The 22081-nt window shown below is 39.7% G+C and overlaps 1 protein-coding gene across 6 annotated transcripts in view; it reads right to left on the bottom strand.

Moving 5' to 3' along the window:
- Nucleotides 1-22081, bottom strand: part of GRHL2 (grainyhead like transcription factor 2) — a 64479-nt gene that overhangs the window by 16865 nt on the left and 25533 nt on the right. For 5 of the 6 annotated variants that reach the window (XM_072924860.1, XM_030266514.4, XM_030266513.4 and 2 more), the window contains 5 exons: nt 21493-21604; nt 16418-16512; nt 7600-7758; nt 2073-2160; nt 1847-1986 (listed from right to left, as the gene is read on the bottom strand). In XM_072924860.1, coding sequence (XP_072780961.1) covers nt 1847-1986; nt 2073-2160; nt 7600-7758; nt 16418-16512; nt 21493-21604 — 594 coding nt within the window. The remainder of the gene's footprint in view (nt 1-1846; nt 1987-2072; nt 2161-7599; nt 7759-16417; nt 16513-21492; nt 21605-22081) is intronic. The other variant, XM_030266517.4, reaches the window with a different exon arrangement.

Below are 22081 nucleotides of genomic sequence, written 5' to 3'. Positions count from 1 at the left end.
CTATAAAACACAAACCTCTAGTTCTAACTGTTATCTGGAAGAACTATGGCTTGGAGAAAATGCTGTTGAATATCATCTACTGGAAATATATTAAAGTTTATTTGAGCAATATTACCCTGTTCCCTGCTTTATATCATTTTCCCAATTATTTTACAATCCTCTTAATCAGATTGCTATTCACCTAAATAACCCCTAATACAGTTTAAGCCACAACACTCAAAAGCTTTTGTATGTATTTAATACTGTCTGAAAATCTAATTAAACTATAAAGAATAAGATTAAAATACAGGCCTAAAGGAAATAAAATTACTAAAGGTACAGCTGAACATTTTTTGCACAGCCTGTGGGCAGAACCCCAAGCTCAGTTTTGTGTAAATCCACGTAGCTCAGAGTCATCGGGACCGAATTTACAACAGCAGCAAATGAAGCTGACAGTAGCAGGGGAGGTATAAAATCAGTCTGTTGTCCAACACTTTACAGAACAGTCAACCAAACTCCTCACAACGTGCCCACACTGCAGGTCTGCACCAACAAGTGCACCAGCCCTGCAGCTGCTGAGCTGCAGTGCAAGTGCAGGTCAGAGGCACAGGGCACCGCAGCCACTCCTGCAGGGCAGGGCAGGGCAGGTCTCCAGCAACTGAGGCTGGCAAGACACTCAGAGCACACTCAACTCTCACTGGGAGCCTTCACTTCTGAATCTGTGCACTGAAAATAGGTCAGAGGTGTGTGTGTGCAAAGCCGAGGTCTGTAAGTTACAGCAATAAAAAACATGGCTGAACGTTGCCTAAGAGCTAGGAAATGGGGATATCTTCCAGTTAGTTCAGAAAATTATTTACAGGATTATATATACTATATATACTCCTGTTTTGAAACAAATCCACATTTTGGTTTGAAAGCCATGAGGACAGAAGTCTGACTACCCAATACTGACATGTGAGTGGGCGTCTTTCCAATTTGGGAGAGTAAGCCAGTGACAGCTGTGATTACAACGTCTGTGCTCTTTGTGCTTTGCTCAACCACAATTCTCACTGCTTCAAAATAATTGACAATTCCAATATTCGGTTTCATATAATCTTCATCATTTTAGTATTTTTCAGCAAGATGCATATTAAATTTCCTAATCAACTATTTGTCTTTATAAACACATGCATAATGGTTTAATTCTACTCCCTGAGATGCTAATATATAACATATTCATAGTAAAAAAGTTGTCAGAGCTGACCTTCCAATTCAGGTTTTCAACTTCCCAGCAGGTGATAAAATAGAAAAGAGCCAAGTCAGGAAAGACTTCCTTATGATCATAGTTGCCAATACTGAGTACTTACATTAGTATGATAGTTTTACTCAGAAGAGTGAAAATATTTTTTTCAAGGAATTTCCAGATCTCTAGGTGATGCCAACAGAAAATGGATAGTGGTGTTTAGTGACCCTACTCTTGATGTTTCTACACGTGTAAGAGCTTGGTCTTTGTTTTCAGCTGTGACAGGGAGGGGGATCTCTGCTACCACAAGGTGGCACTTCATTTCACCAAGCCAAAGAGTACACTCAAATCCAGATTGTGTTTCAGTCACAATCAATGTTATACTTAAAAGCAGAAGAATGACAGAACTGTAACAAAACCAAACTAGTCAGTTGTCAAAGAAGTATAAACTCCTTTGCACCCAGAACTCAGAAAGGTACTTGCCTCTTGTAAGGTCTTCTATAAGTGATGTGCCAAAACTGTATTTACCAAAATGAGAGCCAAAACAAGTGGCCTCTAGGAACAGCAATTTATTCCCTAAAACCTGCCCCAGAGCAGAGGCAGCCAGGTGGCAAGTGGGCACCTACTCACCTCATTATTTCCTACCTGTCCAGTTCTTTGTAGGTTTCCAAAGTGAACATCCGGTATGAAGAGAACTGGCTGGGAATCCAGGTCAGCCATTGTTTTGAAGAAGGTGATATCACTCTTTTTCTGCAGAGGGAGTGCACTCAACTTCCCTTCAGCTGCTAGGTGGATCACAAAGCACAGAGTTGTGAAAGGAGGAATGTTCAGCCTGACTTAGCCCCAGACCAGAAAGGCCCACTTCACTCACCATTATTACACGATGCTTGGGATGCCTGGCCTTTGCCTTTCTTCCTGTTCTGCTTTCTCTCTTCATCTCGGATTTTCCTTTCTGCTCCCTGATGCAAAAAAGACAACCCACAGCTATTACCCAAAGAGGAACCACTGTGAGCATTGTACTTTGCAATGCCTGGAAATACACATCAGACATACAGAAATGCTAAAAGAGAAACTGGTTATTTCATTGAAGACAGATCTGCCCAGTCTGTTGGAAAGGTACCAGGCTTTGCATGGATTGCCTGTGCCTGAGACTCATCCAGTAGCTACCAGGGCTGCAGACAGCAAGGGAAACATATCCACATGTTGGTTTGGAGGAGTCAGGACAGGCAGTCTGTAGCAGGACTGATGCCAGCACAACTTGTGCAAAAGGCATCCCCAGCCCAGAGGCTGCAATGGACAGAGTGCTCAGGCCAAACATTTTGTGTATGTAAGGCATAAAACACCTGTAGGATCACGATCATTTTACATAACGTCTGTGCTGAGGTCTTCCCTAAACTCTCCTCCACCCAGGAGAAGCTCTCCAGAAATAGGAAAGCAATGTAGCACTGCCCTGTTAGGCACCAGGAACTCCTGGGAAGTTGCAGGCTTCTGTAATGTAAATACACTCTCAACAAGTTTAAAAAATAAAACTTGTTATTGACATAAAAAGCAGCAACACCTCCTTTGAAGTTCTCCTAATTTACTTTATAAATAATACCTATCACATTGTGACAGGTAACGAAGATCCATATGCTCCCAGACAGTTGGCATGGAAGATTACAGAATTTTTTTCCAAATTAAAATTAGAGGTTTCTCGAATAGAAAGGGAGAGGAGGAACATAAGGAAAGCAAAAAACACCCACTCAAGATGGCAAAATTCACACATGAGTCAATGAACCAAGTTTAGAAAGAGTACAAGGAAAGATGTACTCCTAGCTGTGATCTATCAGTAGATTTCCAGAGGCTGAAAAATCTGGAGGAAGAAATAACTCTTTAGGAAAACATGAATGGGTCAAACAGAAACACTGCCTCCAGACCAGGTCCCAGTCCAGTTGTCACTCACCAACCTCAACCACAGAAGCCAAGGGATTCAGAGTTGCACTTATCAAAATTGTTTCTAGAGGTACTTTTGTAACCTTTAATGACACCTGTTCTTTCTAAGAAAGGAGCAGAAATACACATCACAGCCATTGTTTATGTCTCCATACATTTATGTCACAAAAAGCACATCCTGAGAAACCTGTGCTGGACAAAGAGCTCTGCCAGGCAGCCACAGCCCTAGCTACCACATGGTGCTGCCACTCTGCTGCTCACAGGGAACAGGATGAACCACCAAAGTATTTCATACACAGCAGCAAGTGTGAGTTTCCTCTCAGGAAAGCAGAAACTGAGGAGGACTTAGCCTTTTATACATAATAAAAAAATATGTTTTACTGATTTTCTGTAATATTCTTCGTAACCATGAACTTGGTGACGCTTGACAGCTTTCTCTTCATTCATTCATTCAAAGCAACATACCCCAAGATCTCTGGGGTGCAGGCAGTCATTCCCATCCACCAGTGTTGATTTGTGCCACAGCCACTTCCCAAATGTGGCAACTGCAATACCCACAAAACTACCTACCAACCCTTTTGAGCTTTGAGCAGCCCACACAGCACATGGCAGGGGCCAGCTAAGCCTACAGGATGGATGTCAAAGTCACAGGGATAAGACCACAAAATGATTTTTGCATACTAGAGTATTTCTGATGCATTGTTTTGACAGCTGAGCCATCTGATACATATCTAATAAACCACAGTTTGCACATCTCTTCAGGACAGAAGAAATTACCCTCCAACAGGGGACTATAAACTATGCTGAGACCAGTGAAATGATGAAAAGAGTTCATAATTTTTCCATTGATATCTGGGCTTTGTATAAATGCAAGGAGTACTTCTGCTACTAATCATTAACAAAATGCAGCCTACAAATTTTAGCTGATTCAAAGTGTTTTCTTCCTAATCCTTCAACTCATTTAAACTGAAATCTTGCACTCTAACTCCAGCCTGACAAAGCCCTTGCCCTCATAAGGACCACTCCCATCACCACTCTGATGCTCATGTGCACACTTGCTCCTAGTTCCAGGCTAAAGCATTCCACATCTCATTGGGCAAGCACATAGACATCAGCCGCCCTCTCTCCAAAGCTGAAGATTAACAGGCAATTAGAGTTGCTCAACACACTATGACAGTCCATCTTCTCTATGATGTTCCACACCAAAAACAAGGACGCAAGAACTGCACATATTCTAAAGAACATGTATTTTTTCAGGTCAAACAAAACTGGATTAATTTATTTTATAGTGGATGAATATTATGGTATTTGTCAAGTTTTACTTTCTTTTCAGCAAAGACAAACACATATAGAAAATCAAGTAGCTCTGAAGTCCCAGTTCTTTCATACACAGTGGCTAAAGCATTGTGCAATATATAAATATAAATATGCCTGGTAGCAATATATAAATATAAATAGGCCTGGTTTCCCTGACAACCTACTTAAGGAATAAAAATTATATATTCTTATAATGCAGCATCAGTGATCTGCACATGATAAAAAGACTGCAAGGCAGAGAATTACCACTGACAAAACAAGATGTGGACTGTAACAAATTCTTTGAAGATTGCCACTGAAAAACAAACATGGACAAAAGATTGGAGGACAAATAGGAAGTATGATAAAGTTAGATTTGTTAAGTAACATTTACAGCCTTTGCAGCACTTATCTCCATACATTTATGTCACAAAGCACATTCTGGACATGAGTTGGTGTTGTTCTCAAGTTTATATGTCAACTAATATTAAAATCAAGGAATTGCCAGAAAAAATACTAAATATATATATATATATATATATGTACCATTTAGCTAAATGCAGTTTTATTTCTTCAAATGTAACTCTTTACACAACAGCTATGCTGTGTTGCAGCTATAAGACAATAATTTGTCAGCGAATGTTCTTAAAAACTGCACACCTCCACCTGTGATTTATTTAAGTGAATATACAAATACACCCACTGGTCTTAAAGAGGCACCACCATTACAGAAATAAACATTTTTAATAACACTTCAGGCACAGAAACATCTTTTTCTGCCATGTTCCAGAATTAGAAACATTTCATACTTAGGGAGGAGGAATTTACTGTACACTTACAGGAGGCCAGGTGATTGTAATAAATCAGGTATACTTTTCTCATCAGCTTCTCTTTGAGGCTGTCAGATTGGGGCATAACAGTACAGTTCACACTTTCAGAATATATAAAGATCATTATATGATTGCTGGGGGTTTCTTTTATGTCCCTATAGTACCTCTTCAATTCATCATGACAAGGAGGTAAGCAATAAGTAATAGTCTCAGCTTCATAGCCTTTCCAAGGAGGCAGCAAGCTTTGTCCATGTCACTGAGGGGAGAGTCACAGGCTAACAAGAGAAATTGAACTATTTAGCACCACCTTGACCAGAGCTAGGTGTTTATTTTGACATCTTGGAAAGATGAGGATACCCAGCCACATCAGCTACCTTCCTCTGAGCACGATGAATTTTGCCAGTGCCACCTGCAAGTGGAAATTCTCCAAACATTTATTTACTTAGAAAAGCATCCTGTGACAAAGGGATGGTGGTAAAGATCTGACAGCATACATTTCAGGAGAAGTAAGAATTCATGTCTTACCAAGTGCCAATAAGCACGAACTGCCAAGTGCATTGACATTGATAATTTTTACTTGCTCAAGTAATTTTCACACCTGCATTAACTTAAAAAGCTCTACATGTGTGCATACATTTATATTAAGCACGTATATAGCCTATTATCAATATTCTCGAGCCCTTCGGTTCCCACTTCCAATACATTTTTGATGTGTATAGCACTTTAACTACCCTGTGATCTTTCTGTCTACTTTGAGACAATTTTGATTAATAGACTCAACATTCATTTCCTGCATTTTTCATCTGGATATTTGAAGCTCCAATTAAGCTAATAGATGCAATGAACATGTATTATTCAAAACTCCACCAGTTGTATCTATGGGTCACCCGTGATGAGTCTGTGCTCTGAATTTCCTTCCTTTTTTAAAATAATTCAAGTTTTTCTAATTGCTCTTCAGAAATAGGTAGATGAAAACTACTTACTTTGATATTTACTGAGCTGTTAAGATCCAGTTGTAGCTTCAAATCTCTCAGTATTTGACATTCAAAGTTACAATTGAAAGCATAGCATTTTGGCTGCAAGAAGACCTCAGTGCATACATTTACATTCATTACTTCCAAAGATTTTCCTCCACTAACACAACTGACTGATCAGCCCTCAAGATGTCGTTGTCAAAACAGCAACAAGGGAATGAACTGAAAAGGGGGAAGGAGCAGCAACACAGAGACCTGAAACAGTTGAACTCTTACCCTTTCCATTAAAAAGTTAATGTTATGTTTTGCCTGGGGCATGGCCTTTTGTCTTTGTATTCCCACCTGTAGGATGGTAAGACTAATTTGGATAAATTTCCAAGTCACTTAAATAGATGTAGGCTCCTGAATCCCTGAACCTTGACTAGAATCCAGGCATCAGCTCCCCTATGAAAGATGTTTCTCAGCATGGAGAAAGTCATCAGCTGGCAGATGCTGAACAAAACTGAAAAGTGGTCACACTCTCATTGAAGAATCATCACAGATATTTCTGAGCAACTGTTTCTACATGGTGATATACACTGCTGACCATGACACTGTCTAATTCATTCGGGCATGACCTATGTCTGGGTGCTAAAACATCTTACTAGTTTCCACATAGGAGCAGTCATACCTACAGCAAAAAAACAAAATTTTGCTAAAGAAGGTGTGAACACACAAAAAATAGTTACTGAATTACAAAATGGGAATGGCTAATATATTTTTTGTATTTTACTTTTGATAAGAAAATCTCAGCAACATAACAGCTTCTAAAATAACTGTAAGCAAAGCAGGGAGAAAACCCTTCAGCTGTGTCACTGGAATTTGCTGGTTTCCACTGCATTATAAAAGGGAGCTTAGCAGGCCCTTACTGAAAAATGCATTTTTCTGTCAGAGAAACAGACATGAAGTTTACCTGCTATCTATCCTGGCTGTCAGAAGGGATGACATCAGCAGACTGCCACTTATGTAAGCCTGTGATCAGCACTGACCCTCCAAATAGAGATATTTGCATTTGCACTTCCTATTACTTTTTGATATTCCAGAATCATGACCTATAACATGCTGTGCTCAAACAGTCCAACTATTGCTCACAAGCTGAGGAATCAGGGCCAAAAAGGCTGCTAAGCAGTAAAATAATTACATGATAATCAGATTTGTGATATAGCTGGTCCAAATGCTATGATGAAATACATACAATTCTTCATACAATTTTTGAATACAATTCTTTAAGGAAAGAAACAGCATTTAATTAGGTCTAAAATACAGCAACAATAAACTGCCTAACAAGATGCCTCCTTCATGTATGGTAACTGTGCTTTGCACTTACCTTGTCACAAAACACCTTGATCTGGCAGTAGGCTCGGTGGATAGGTTTATTGCTGCGGTTGTTGTAGCTGTAAGTATCGATCTGAATCATCAAAGGAAGCCCTTTTACTCCTTTTTGTGAGGAGAAGTCTGTGCTCAAGCAATTCACTGTGATGAAAATCTGTGTGCCAGAGAGATTACTTTTTAAAATGTGATGCAAACAACAATTAAACTTCCAGAAATACATGGCAAGAAATGGGAAAATAAAAAAGTTTTAATTCAGCTATGATGCACGCTCTGGCAATTCACGCATTTATCCTTCACTTCTGTCCAGCAAAGATACTTTAATCCTAGGAAGAAGAGCAAACTGGAAAGCCATATATTAGTGCTTCAGTTTGGATCAGAAGTTCACATTTGAGGTGAATAATTTGGTTCTCCCAACTTACCGTGCTTTGCTTCACACCAGAGCTCAGAATACATGAACTGGATTCTTTCTATGTTCCAGGAGCACTCAGATCCTCCAGCTGCTCACAGTTGCTAAATTCATGGGAACTGACTAAAGATAATCTGAGATAAAACCTCTTAAAATGTGCCTCATGTGGATGTCAGCCCTTACATGTTTCACGCTACAGCCCTGTTCTATCTGTTTGCACTATTTGTTGATACAGATCACCTTGCTTCACCCTTTCCAGCTGCCTTAAGTATGGCTTGATCATCTGACAGCTCATTCAAATTTAGTGGGACAAAGATAAACTCTACTCCTTTTTTTATTCTAAAAATTTTCTTCACACCCTCATTGATACTACTGCTTTCTCCATCCCATCAATAGATACCTCTGTGTTTTACTTTAAGGCTCCTTCACAGTCTTTCCTCAGTTTTGAAGATGCATCTCACCCTGTCTTTCAAACTGGGAAGGAATTTTTCAAATATTCATAAAACTACTCCCTACCTCTTCTCAGAAGTTCTCTTTGTTACACAGCATCTATGTAACTTGACATTGCATTGAAAGAGTCACAGAATCATCTGAGCTGGAAGGGACTCAGAAGCATCATCGGGCCCAGCTCTTAATGGCCCATCCAGAGATGGAAACCACAACCTTGGCATTAACCAACTGAGCTGGCAAGTCCCCTGCTTGCCTGCTTCAGAAATTCATCTCTTGCTCTCCTTCGACAACAAAAGCTTACAACTTGATAGTCACTAATCATCTCCCTCTCGTTAACTCAGTTGGCACCATGGTGTGTGTCATCTATACAGGACCTGGGAGAAGGGTTTCTCACCACCAAAGTCTTCCAAAGACTATTCTGATGTAAAGCAAACATATGAACTGAAATATCACCAATAGCTTTCAGTCAGGATGGTATGGATAAAATTCAAGACAAGAAACTAGAGTAAAAATCTCATTTTCAACCCAGTGAAGAATATTGCATTACATAATAATTTGGGGCAATTGTGTATTAACCCGATTCTACTTTTCACTTGCCCTTAGTTTAAAAGCAACAACAAAACACCAAACAAAACAAAACCCCGAAAGTGTGAACCAAGGAAAAGGACTGAGAAAACCAGCAGTACATACTCCTGAACCAGGAGGATGTAAAACCTGCTCCAGAAGAATAAGGACACGCAGGAAAGAAGAGCTCTCAAACTGGTTTCTCAAACACACCTGATGCACACCTCACCAGGCAGAGGAGAGGGCAGCAGGCCCCTGGGGTCTGGGAGGATTCCTGAAGGAAGAGCATGAAGGAAGAGCATGAAGGACATCCCCCCTCCTCCCCCTCCATTCTACAAACAGGGAAAATAAACCAACAGGTGAGTGAACAGAATGCAACATCCCTAAGAAAGACAGCTGAAAATAAAGAAGGGCTCCAGCAGGGCTGGTGGGGGATACTTTACCCTCCTGGCTGAAGTTAACATTACAGTCAGGGTCTTTATGATGGAGCCAGAGCAGCTTGTTTGCCCGACTGAGCTAATGGCCCCTCCTCTCTGCCTCTGATTGTATCACAGAGCTGCATTTACAAATGAAATAGTTGAACTTTAACTGCGGAGAAAAGAGGGAGGCAGGGAAAGGCCCTAGGTGAAACTCTGATTGTGAAGCTGATAGCGTTATTTCTGTTTCAAATTACAAGTCGATCTCCTCCAGCTCCAAAGATATGCGTAGACACAAGGAATACACCTTTGAAATATGACAGCCTGAATTTTCATTTGCCTTCAGAATCATTTATAGTGTCAGGGCAATGGTTTAAAGTGTGTGTGAACACACAGCAGTGGAACGAAGTCTAGCATAAAACAGAATCTGGTCTCCCTATATTTTAGCCCATACTTCTGCACAGGGATTTTCCAAAACATACGTTCAAGTGTGAGAAGACATGCAGGCTTTGCACCTACCTAGCAGCTTGCACTTCTTCCACCCTTACTGCACACTCAGCTGAGAAGCAAAAAAGATCTTGTCCCACCGTAATCAACTACAAACACTGTGTCATCAACTACATACACTATGTCATCTTTTTCACTGCCTCCACAATCAGAGAGCAGAGCAGGAACGGCTGGAGAAGACAGACTTCATGGTTTCAAGAGTCCCCATACAGCAATAACAGATTATTCAGCATGAATAATAGATAGATGCTGTAAGACTCAATATCTTGTCCTGACACTGTAATACATCAGGATCTCTCTGAGGAGCAATGACTGTACATTCATGCACATGAAGTGTACTACACTTTCTGTCATATCATTTGCACCTCACAGATAGATGGATTAGAATTAACATAGATCATTGATACTGGAGAAATTTTCTGCCTCCATGCAATGTTCTATTAGCTTTCCTGTAAAGCATCACACTGACTTTGAATTTGGAAAACACTGGGGTGTATAGAGGGAAAGAGAAGAGGACATAGGTTCTGTTATTTATTTTACAGGGTTTTTTTCTTTGCATGATTAAAGATTTGCAGTGCAGCAGGCTGCTATGGTGAAGAGGACCTGAAGAAACATCTGGATAGTCCCCTTCTCTCTCCCCTGGTCTGATCAGAAACTACCTCCCCAAAGCAGTGACCTGCTCTGAGCAGCACTGATTTCAGCCATTTGTCCAAACACATCCTGCTTTGCCTTTGCAGCTCTCACCTTCCCCGTCCTGTTATGGACCTCCTGTCCATAATGCATGTACTCCCACTCTCGATGAGACAAGGGGCAAAACGACTCCATGGGTAGCCACAAAAAAAAATCTTTTAACTTTTCTTAGAAGATGCCCAGATTTAAGATCTCCTTTGTGGTGGTATTTTGCATAGTAGAATTAACATGATTAGAAAATGTAGAGTTAAGTAGAAATGACAGTAGCAGGAAGAGAAATCAGTCTCCCTCACAAGCCCTGTCTACACTTGTCTTAGAATTATATTAATAAAATTTAGTGTGATTGTACCTAAATTCAAATACAATTTTTTTTTTTTTTTTCCTGAGCAAACTGGATTTTAGTAATGTTTTGCTATCTGGAACACATTGTATAATTGTCATTATAGTGATGTCTTTTTTTTTTAATGTCAGCATATCTTAGAGCAATTAATGGCAGAGTTCCACCCATCTAGTCTCCAGCTCAGGCATGCCATTGGCAATTAAATACTAATTTAGAGAAACATCTGGTGCTGAGAAAGTTTCACAAGCGGCCCAAGATAACGGCAGCTCTTCTATTTGTTATAGAGTATATCTAGAAAAAGCACTCTGTCTTTTGGGGACTACTCCTCCACGATGTAGCTGCTATTATGAGAATTACTGTTTGTTAAATACTGCAGCATAATTAGGGATGTACAAGACACAAACACAGTAAGCTGCCTTAAGGGAAAGCAAGGCTCAGAAGTGCATTTCCCTTTTTATCATTTAATTCAGCCAACATGACTCTTGCTGCGGTCTCTCAGCTTATACACTAAAGGTCTACAGCTACGAAACTGCTAATATAAGCCTTTTATTACTATTTACATTTCTGGCTCCTATTGTCTCAGAAACTGCCAAGGGCAGAAGGGAGGCACAAAATAAGAAACTTAAAGCAATTTCTCTACTGAATACTGGCAATACATAGAACCTGGGTGACGGGTCTCTTAAAAGTCTGCTTTAAAAGGTTCCTCCCTCCGGACTTGTAACAACAAAGAGTTAACTGACTCTCAAATGACTAACATCCATCCCATCATTCCTCACATACACAGAAAGTGTGGGTTTATAGTTTCTCCTACCAGCCGTTACCTTATAAATCCCACACAAAGGTAAGACCTTTGTTTTATTTCAATACAAATGTCTCCAGCAAATGTTTACACTACTCTTTTGAAGCTTCCTCAACCCACACCACACCCCGGCAACTACATAAAAATGCCATTTGCTTTGAATCCCTGATGCATACTTAGCAAGCCATTTGTATACACTGAATTTCAACACAATGTGCTACCACAGGTTAACTCTTCTCTAATATATACACGTGTGTGTGCATGTCTCACATCTATATATACACTCATATATATATATGCACACATGTGCACACAGACATGGTTTATTAAAGTAGCTGCTAAGTCTAATCCTACATAATTTCTGCTACTAACTCCCAAAAATGAAGCATCTTTTCCTTCAACCTTTACATTTTTGGAGTAGAGTTGATGTTAATTTCCTTCCTAATTAAATTAAATTTGATGTAACTTAAGAAGGAAATTCACGATTAAGAAAAATAAATCTTACACTAGTCAAAGCCTGTCCTAAGTATCACTAACAATGTTTAAGAAATATGGATTGCCACAATACAAATTACTGCTAGAGATAGTGCTGCTCTGTAAGCTTGATTTTACCATTGTACCCACTGGAATTGGAGCTCACTTTGGCCCACAATATCCAAGAAACTAATCCTGCAAATCAGTCACTCTTTGAAAATAGCTTATTACTGTATGAGCCATGCCAAAACTCATTAAATAACTGGAAAGGTTCCCAGAGGCTTCAGCATACTTTGGATTAAAGATCTACTTTTCAGTTAAATATAGCAGGGCAGTTATTGCATGCAAGTACACACAACAACTGCTCAGCACACAACTCCTGCACTCAGTGAAATCACCTCACTCATCTGCCAGCACTTGCCTAAATAACAGAGCCACCAACATGTCTGTTTATTGAATGTCCAACTTGCAGTGCTTAGCAGAAATCTTTAATTCTCCTGATATCACTGAAAACTGTTTGTCTTTTTAAGGTGACATTTTTTTGTTAGCAACTGTTCACTGAAGTCATATCTTTGATTTTAAGGCTAAAAAATACTTTCCCTTAAAATATACAATTAATTGTTTCAGAAGTAACACCATCATAGCCAATTTAAATGCGCCAAGTACCTACCAGAGAGAAGACATCTCTCAAGAAGGTGGTATGGTTTATAACAAATACATTATCCTTTGACCAAGAGAATTCTGTCTCTTTAACCATCTTTCTTGCAAACTAACTTCTATCAGTGCTAACACTGCAAGCAGACAGATGAATGTCCATCAGAAATGACCCTGTGTCCAAGAGACTCCACTAGAACTTTGTCAACTGGCTAGATGCTGCAGCAAAATCTTCTATAAGGCAACAGCAAGTCAACCACATAGCTTCTAGCATATTATAAAGACACTTGTAAAATACAGTTAATAAGTCAGACAGTTGTTGTTAATTGTTGTTTGTTTCCTCATCTTTTTTTAAAGAACTCCTTTAAAAATACTAAACATAGCATTTGGGTTCAACCAAAGAGAGAATAACAAATCACCTTACCCATAAATGCTACGTATTTATAGCAGAATTAAATTTGGGAGGGAAACAAAGATCGATTGTACAAAACTGTTCTTCTCTTCCTATCCCTGCTCCCTTACAGCAATATTTTTTTTTTTCTTAAGAAAGCACCAAGTCTGACATGGCTATGGAGTCTTCCCCTCATTTCCCTGGATCCTGCTCTGAACCACAAGCCCCACAGCGACCTCTAGATAACAGCCCCAGCAGAAAAGGATACTGTTCTAGAAAAGGGTAAGGACGTCCCAGGATGAACTCTCCTCTGCCAGAAGCAAGGGGACTGCTGCTGTCAACCAGGAACAGCAGAGAAAACACTAGCAGAGTGGTGTTTCTGACTTTGGTGCTGTTTCCTTAGTTCACAGAAAGTAAGTGTGATTATTCCACCTCTTTATATGCACTGTACAAGATTCTGTTTCCACTGACTTGTTCTGCCAAGCAGCAATTGGAAGATGATGCACCAAGCACGATGAACTGGAGCCAACAGCCCAGTTCCATTGACATTACTGAGACAACACAGAGGGGCCTCTGCCTGTACCCTCTGGATTCCTGTTTATCCCACTAAGACCCAGCTTACCAACCCTTAGCACACTTAGCGGTAGCTGGCAGATTGGGACTGCCATACCCATTCTCTTATACCCTCATCCTGAAGGGATGCGAGGGGAAGGCTGCTCTGTGTGTGTGAGGAAAAGTTTGACCTCAAATGAGGAGAAATACGGCTTTAAATTAGCTTCCAACCAGATGGAGTACGAAAGTGAGAAACCGGGTGTTCAAGATAGGTCTTCTAAATGTGTGACTCAGTTTCCCAGGAGAGAGAGGTGTATTTGGTTAGGTGATTTCTACTACCTCTGTTTAATTTCCCACATCACTCCCCAGTGCACTTCCAACGAGAAGTTTTTCTTTGCTTCTTCCAGGGCCAGTAGAGTGTTTAATCACATCCCAACTCAGAGGCCCTGAAAAGAACTGATGTGTACCACTTTTGTTTGACTTGGGGAAAAAAAAAAGCTTTGGTGCCTCTGAGGGGTTAAGTTTTAATCTTGAAATTGTAGTGAAAATGGAAAATAATACTGAACAGAAACAATTGAGGCAGTTGAAAGATCATCATTCAAAAAGCTTAGGAAAAGGGAGTCTGTAATTATGCCTTGAAATTCTTGATCTCCCATGGATGAGGTAATTGCTGGAGAAAAAACAGCCTCCAGTGACATGCCTCAGAAGCCACAGCTTTCCAACACCGCAGGGGCATCCTATGGGAATCCCCAGACCCAGTGCAATCAGCTATTTTATCATACTTTCCATCAGGAGCAAGCATGTACACATACATGTGTATGGGGAGGGAAACACTTTAGTGCAGACAAGATGATAAGCTTTCCTGTACAATCTGATTCATGCTTGATAGCTGAACACTAAAGCACGTTATGAACCCTCTTTCATCAATACATTTACAGTTCAAGCTCCTAAAAGATCAGATATTTAATATGCCAAAATAAATATGCATAAGCCAATTTGCATTTTAATCAGTTTCCTGCCAAAATACAAGCAGTTTAAATTTTACTCTTAGCACTTTTTTAATCCAGAAGGAGTCTTTATTTTAAAATCTTAGCTTGTTTTGTTTCCGATGATCATTGCAAAAGTTGCGTTCATAATATCAAGGCTAGAGCCAGGTGAATGGTATGAGATTAGAAAAAAAGTCCAAGCTTAATACCTGACGTTAATGGATGTGACTTCCTTGTTCCTAGATCAACATGGGTGTCTTGCTAAGTCTGGCCCAGAGCTGCAAATGTCTTCTTAGAGAACTGCCAGCCCTGGGACAAGACTGCCAGGTTCTAGCCCTGGCAGTGCTTCTATAAAGGTCCTCGAGGAAGACCACTGTGTTGGGGATCCCAGACTGGTGTTTGCTTGCACAGTGATCACACACACACACAGCAGTCACCTGTTGTGACTGCAGAGGACAACCTACAGCTGTATTTTGAAATGGAAACTCATAATAGGGAAATATCTGGGCCGATCAAAATGTAATCACTACATGAGTAAATACAGCACCATTAGCAACTGGGCCAAGTACAACTCTGTTTATCAAAGCCTGCTTTTGAAAGAGCTGGGTGATTTTCAGAACTATTGTCTTTTCTTTTAAGATGTGAATCAGAGATTAAAATCCCTGTTACTATAAACAGCCAGCACCTTCACCTTCAGTCAGGAGTCAGGAGGCTGAGTGTTAATGCTACCACTCAGTGTTCAGTACAAGTTCTCAGAGGACTCACTCTGAGGATGCAACCTCTCTAATGCTGCTGGAAACGCAGTGGGCAATTGTGCATGAAGAGGTCTTTGTATCTGAAAGATTCATAGCTCTACTTAAACACTGGACATTTTGTGTTCACCATGAAAACAGTATCAGGAGTTTGCCGAGCTCAGTGTTTGCTGTTTATTAACTCTACATCTCCAAGAGTACTGCATTACCCCCGCTCATTTTACACAGCCTATTTCCCTTGTTGTTTGCTTTCCAGGGGGCCAACTTCTTCTTATAATTACCGGCAGTTTTTCATTTCTCCCACACTAGTCCGTGCTGTTGAAGCACTCTGACAGCCTTTATACAACCTTATCTGTAAGAAACTAGTTAAGGTGTTCTGATGTCCTGGTTTATAGGTCCACTTAAGAGTCACATTCCTGAATGAAAACCCCATGCCTGAGGGTACTTGACCATTAAAAAAAAAAAGTAAAAAAAAAAAGCCTCAGTCCTCAAAAATATTTGAGGGACAAATTCATTCCAATTTGCAAAGATGGTCTGTGTAACAATATAAAAAATAATGGTACCAACACAAGGGAAGGCACAGTCTAAATCACAGAATATAGATTACTGGAGATGCTTATAGTGCAGAAAGAAAGTTGACAATTTAGAGAAAGAAAATACACAGCTTGTGTCTTACACCTGGCTTTGCAAATAGGAAAAAAATCTTTTACTGTTTCTCAAGATAGGCACCTACCAACAAGCTCTCTTATTTGTCAAAATGGAGAGAAGTGGAACAGTGCCTAATGATGGATGGTACTTATAAAGGGATGCCATCTGGATGGCTTTTCCTCACCTTTGCCTCCTCATTGACATCCCAAGTAAAGGACACAGCGTTGAATGCAATTTCTTCAATATTCCCAATGGTATTAAAACTCTCCTTGTAGTCAGCTGTAAGGAAAAAACAAGAGTTATGAAAACATTTGAACTGTTTTACAACTCATAGTGCTTCTTTGCCTCTTAAGCTGGGTTGTCTAGTGCATCAAAACCATCTCCTGTATTTTTTATGATTAATTATGAATAATCTTAATTGCAAAGAGGCAATGTCATGCAACCCGATTCTTATACATAGTATATCATTAGCCAATGTTCTTGTAAAATATTGTTTGCTCTCAAAAAGGAGTGTGACTCTACTGGCAATGGTGCATTCATTAGCTTGACCAAGGAATGACCAAAACTGGAAAATTAACTGAAAACTACTGAAGCATTGAAAGGGACTGTTCAAACCTTAATATTAAGAAAGCACATGGTAAATCCTAAAGAAGCTTTCTAAAAGTCTAAGAGCTATGACTGGAGGAAATCATCAGTGTGCATTCCAACTTTCCCAGGAATTATTGCACTGGATGCTGGATTAATATTTATATATTAAAAACAAAATTAAAATCCCCACAAAAATCCAAACCATCACAAATCTCCCACAAAGAACCAAAACCACAGAGATCTTTTTTCCAAAGTATGTGCACTAATAAAACAGCAAACGAATAAAAAAAAATATTTTTAATTTGTCCGACTACAAAATCTGCACCTTCTACTCACTTCTTCCCCACGTGCTGTTATTATTATAATCAATAAAGTAGCATTTTGGAAGGAAGGAAAAGCAAAAGGGAGGAAGATTTCAAAGTTGACTAACCCTCCCTCAAAATAGTAAGGCTGGAAAACTATGTAAAACAGACAATTGCCAAGTCTTCTTTATCATTGAAAAGAGAAACAAGCACTGCTTTTCTCTTACTTTGCTGGACAGTTTAACACCTTTTATTCTTTTTGATGACAGATTAAGAGAGATACCAGGTAATAGCAACTTGATTAAAGGAACTTCCAGATCGTTCACAGTAATGGAATAAAACTCTCTCTGGGACGAAGATTTCCTAAGAATTCCTCGAGGGTTGTAATTGGACTCAGTGCCATAGGGCCGAGATTACACTCCTGATCTAAAGTTTACCCAAATCTGTGCTTCAGAAGCATGCTGATTCTTAGCTTTGTAATCAGTTATAGAAAGAGGATGTTTTTGTATTCTGTAAGACACACAAATGGTTCCAATATTCATTCCCTTTGCCTAAACTGTTGGTCTCTAAAATATAATTTCTAGTTAATAACTGCTTTAAAATAATTTATAACAAAAACATTGCTACAATAAGAATTATTTCATGTTTGGCAATCAGTATACTTTTATCTCATTTGAAACACAAGAATGCTGGCAAATAAAACTGTGTTCCTGGGACACATGAATGATTTTGGATACAGTAAAAAAAAAAATCAGTTTAGACCATAGGAACAGCGTGAGATATTTGGTGATGTAGCAAATTAACAAAGTGCTTGAGAGGGCAGGCAGGCTTTTCATTCCCACCTTGAACTCAGATCTTTTTAACTGAAGTAATTGGCTTCACTATCTAAATTCAGTGTGGGGATGCAAATGAGAGGAATTAGGAGACACATAAGTAGTTTAATATGCATGTGCACACATCCACCCACCTCTTAAATTTATGATTCACCAGAAAGTGCCTAGTGCAACTGACTGCTGCATATGGGCGTGCTGTGTAGGTGCACTTAGGAAAGAGATGAACAAGATGTCTCGTAAAGAAACCTGTTTTCTTGTCTTAAAAGGCTGTCAGAACCTCACCAATCCTTCCCTTCTCTCAACACATGCCTCTCCTTTAATTGCTGTACACCAATCTCATGGGGTGTCTATGTGACACCGTGTTAAAAAGCAGAAGTGCATCCTACTCCCCTCAATTTACAGGCAATTAAAGAAGAATGCTCAGTTGATTTAGAAGCCATTTACACCTCAGAATATTTGAAAGCTGTTAGAGTGACTACAACTTTTCCTCTTCTCCTGCTGTGAGTTACCAGAAGGAGAAAATCAGAGTTGTTCAATATGCAAAAATTGGCTGCACAGGAATTATTTCCTCTTTTGTTACTTTGCATATTAAACAATAGCAAATTTTTAATGTTAAACACTAATCATGCATTACTTGTCATTGCATACTTTTGTACTTTGCACATAAATAATACAAACTATCCTGAAAAAAAACAAGGGCAAGTTTCTATGGAGCACAAAGCTTCTACATCCACTCTTCATATTTGAACCTGTTCTAATATGTCAAATTATTGTACTTATTCTAAGTAATCAATATCTACTGCAATTGAGTATTGTATTCTTTATTTTAAAATATTTGAAACAAAAAATTTAGTGATCTAGTGTCACAGCACTGGGAAAATAAAGCTGTTTTCCCCCTGCCCCCTTATTCCTTCTACAAAAGTAAACATGCACCTTACTCCTTCTTCAGAAAAATCCATTACAGTACATAGGCTAAGTTTTGGAAAATACCATACCTTCTTGCTTAATAAGTGTCAAGCCCTCAAGTTTATTCCTCAAGCACTAAGGACTTGAATACATGTAAGTAAGTACATGCTTGTTTTTATTTATATCAACACATCTTCAAACCTGTCACTGCACCTTATCCACTGAAGCAACCTTCCTCCCAGGAGGTGCACCAGCCAGTACACAAAACAAATTAAAGCAGTGACCCCTGTGTGTCTGGAGTGAAGGAGCAAGCCATTATTTCCTCCAATGTCCAGAATGTAACTGCAGGCCAGAAAGCAGACAGACAGATCCCTGCCACAATGGAAAGCAGCACAAGCATAGTGCCCCTGTCCCTCTGAACAGCTGGAACTGAAGCATCCCAAATTAATTTGATCCTCTGCCTGCTAAGGACCACATCATGCTCTAGATTAAAAGTGAATTTATAAACAATTAGAAATGATTCACAGATGTTAAACATACTACAAACATAAAATTAAAATAAGAGTAACATCTATGGAACAGGTGATGCAGAGTTTTGAACACTTAATTTTCTTTGTTTACTACACAGGGCCTGGACATTAACTCCAAGTTAATGGAGTTAATGTTAATACAGGACTCCTTCAGGGATCTGAAATTTTAAAGGGAAATCTTCTTAGAGTAATTCAAAATAATTTTGCATGGAAGGGACCCCTGGAGGTTATCTGGTTCAAGCAAGGCCAACTTCAAATTTAGATTAAGTTGCTCAGTTAGATAATTTGATGATAAAACGAGAAGATTTTGTTAAATGCAGCTTGATACTTGGGAGCCATTCTGGCCTAATAAGCCAGTTAGCTATGCCAAAGAAAATGAAATGTACTTCAGAAATACCATCCTTGTAAGAGGTAAGGCTGTATTTCAGTTGTTCTCAAGAAAACACTACTGTGCAACATTTAGGTCTTTTTTTTCTGAAAACTGAGGTGAACCATGCTCTTACAGCTCTTACATCTGAAGGGCTGTATCAGTAAGTCTTACTACACTGTGCTTTGCTCATGTTTGCAGTGCAAATAAAGAATACGCACCTCAGTATTCAAAAGTGCCTCAAAAGTCAGCACAGAGCTATTTCACCTCAAACTAATGGAAAATTAAAAGACATTCACTTTAACACAGGTAAACACACAGCTCATGCACAGCACTTAATTTTGCAGAGCAATATTTTTCAGAATATGTACCGTAAGTTAACTTGTTGGGCTAAGGCAACCGAAATGTGCCAGGACACCACAAGTGCAGTGGAGTTAGAGGGTGCTGGCACTACAGTGGAGCGAGCTGCTCAGCACATACTTTTCAAAGGTATGAGCACTACTACCACAAGCTTGTAGGGACTAGCACAAAAAAAAAGCAGCGTTCAAAAGAGTTGTGAGGTGGCCTGTTTCTTCTTTTAATGTGTCACAATAAAAGTAATTTGTTCTGGGGTGGCAGTTTTACTGAGCTAGGTACCCCAACGGGCAAGAGGAGAAAATGGGGGAAAGGGGGAAAAGAATGAAGTTAATAAAACTGTTCAGCCAGAATAATGATAAGACAAGAAGCAGAGAGGACATTCTGGAAGAGCTGTTTGGACAAAATACAATCCACCCTAAATAACGCCAGGCCTCAGTGGAAACTGCAGCATTTGAAAATCTACAGGCAGCAGAGTGATTAGTACCAGTTGGGGACAGATTCCCTGATCACCCAGTTCAATCGCCCCCTGAAGTGTCCAAATGGTCTCTACAAGTAACCCTGCTTTGGTTTAGCCCCCCTCTCTGCCCCCTCTCATTCCTGCCATTCAATGGTTTGGTTCCCTCAGGCGGTCAAAACAAGATAGACTTTGCTTGCTTTGGTCTTGCCGACTCCTTTGACTGGAATCCGAGCAGATGGGTGCATGTGTAAACTGCACGTGGGAGGGGAGAAACGCTTGATGTCTAGACACTGCCACTGACTTCAACTTCAGGCTCCTTGGAGGCAAGTACGTGTTCTTCCCCTGCTAACATGCAGATAGGACAGCTGGGGCTGACGTGGGCTTGTAAATACTTTAGATGGGATGAAAGGTAAACAGGTCTCTCAGGATAGCATACCAGCGTTTGCTTCTCCCTCACTGCTGACTCAAACTCTAGGGGTGTAGGAATCCTGCACACTCCTTTGCAGTCACCACAATGATGACATCTGCACTCTCAGGCTGCAATTCCACATCAATTAGCTAACATAACTGTTGCTGGATCAAAGACTGGATCACCCTTTGAAAAAATAAATGGAACAGATACTCTGCCACACCTGAGGAGGTGCAGACCTTGATTTCCCAGCTGCAGATGGAGATACACCACTAAATACACATGCAAGGGGCAGCCATTCTGTGTAAATACTGACAACTATTCCTTCTGCATGGTCCCTATCCAGCTCCATAGACCCCACAGTCCTAGCAGGAAGGAGCCATTCCTAAAAACTCTGGTACAAGCCAAGAAGCCATTGCCAATATATTCCACCATAGTCCTGTGCAAGGCACCAGAGCTTTCTATATCTGAAATCTTCCCTGAAACATCTGGAGATGTTCTTAGACTTACCAATGTCAAGGACTCTCTGTTTAGCTGTGTGCTGCCGGGAATGCCAGTACTTCCAATATTTCAGTTGCTCATCTCTGTTTTTATCCTCGCTGAAAACAACCATGACCACACTCTATGGAAAACAACACCATTAGTTAAACAATTAATAGTCAGGAACACAAAAATTAAAATCTCCATATGCCTCTAATTCTGATCCAGCCACCACCCTCTCCCAGTACTTTGGTTGTACAAGATTGAGTTTTATCAGTCCAATACTACAGTGTACTTAAAGACTCAGGACAGAAGAAATGCAGTTGTAAAATAATGCAAGGCCCAGGATTATGTTCTTGATAGTCCAAATAAAAAGTAATAATATTCTTAGTTTTAAAAAGTCAGCTTCACTGACTAAAGGCAAGACATTTTCAATTTAGTATACACAAATACCCTTTTTGGGAGCAGGACTCTTGCATTTATGTGCTTAATGGCAAATTCAGTATAACTATTTACTTTGAATTTGCTTTGTTAAATTGTGATTCAAAGGAAACAGATTGAATTTTTATGCAAAAATTTACACAAGCAATTTTTGAAAAAGCCCTGCTGTAGGCAAGCA

This window comes from Taeniopygia guttata, chromosome 2, assembly GCF_048771995.1.
Source record: "Taeniopygia guttata chromosome 2, bTaeGut7.mat, whole genome shotgun sequence".
NCBI lineage: Eukaryota > Metazoa > Chordata > Aves > Passeriformes > Estrildidae > Taeniopygia > Taeniopygia guttata.
Note: the sequence above shows the minus strand (reverse complement) of the source record. Positions and strands in the feature narration are given on the sequence as shown.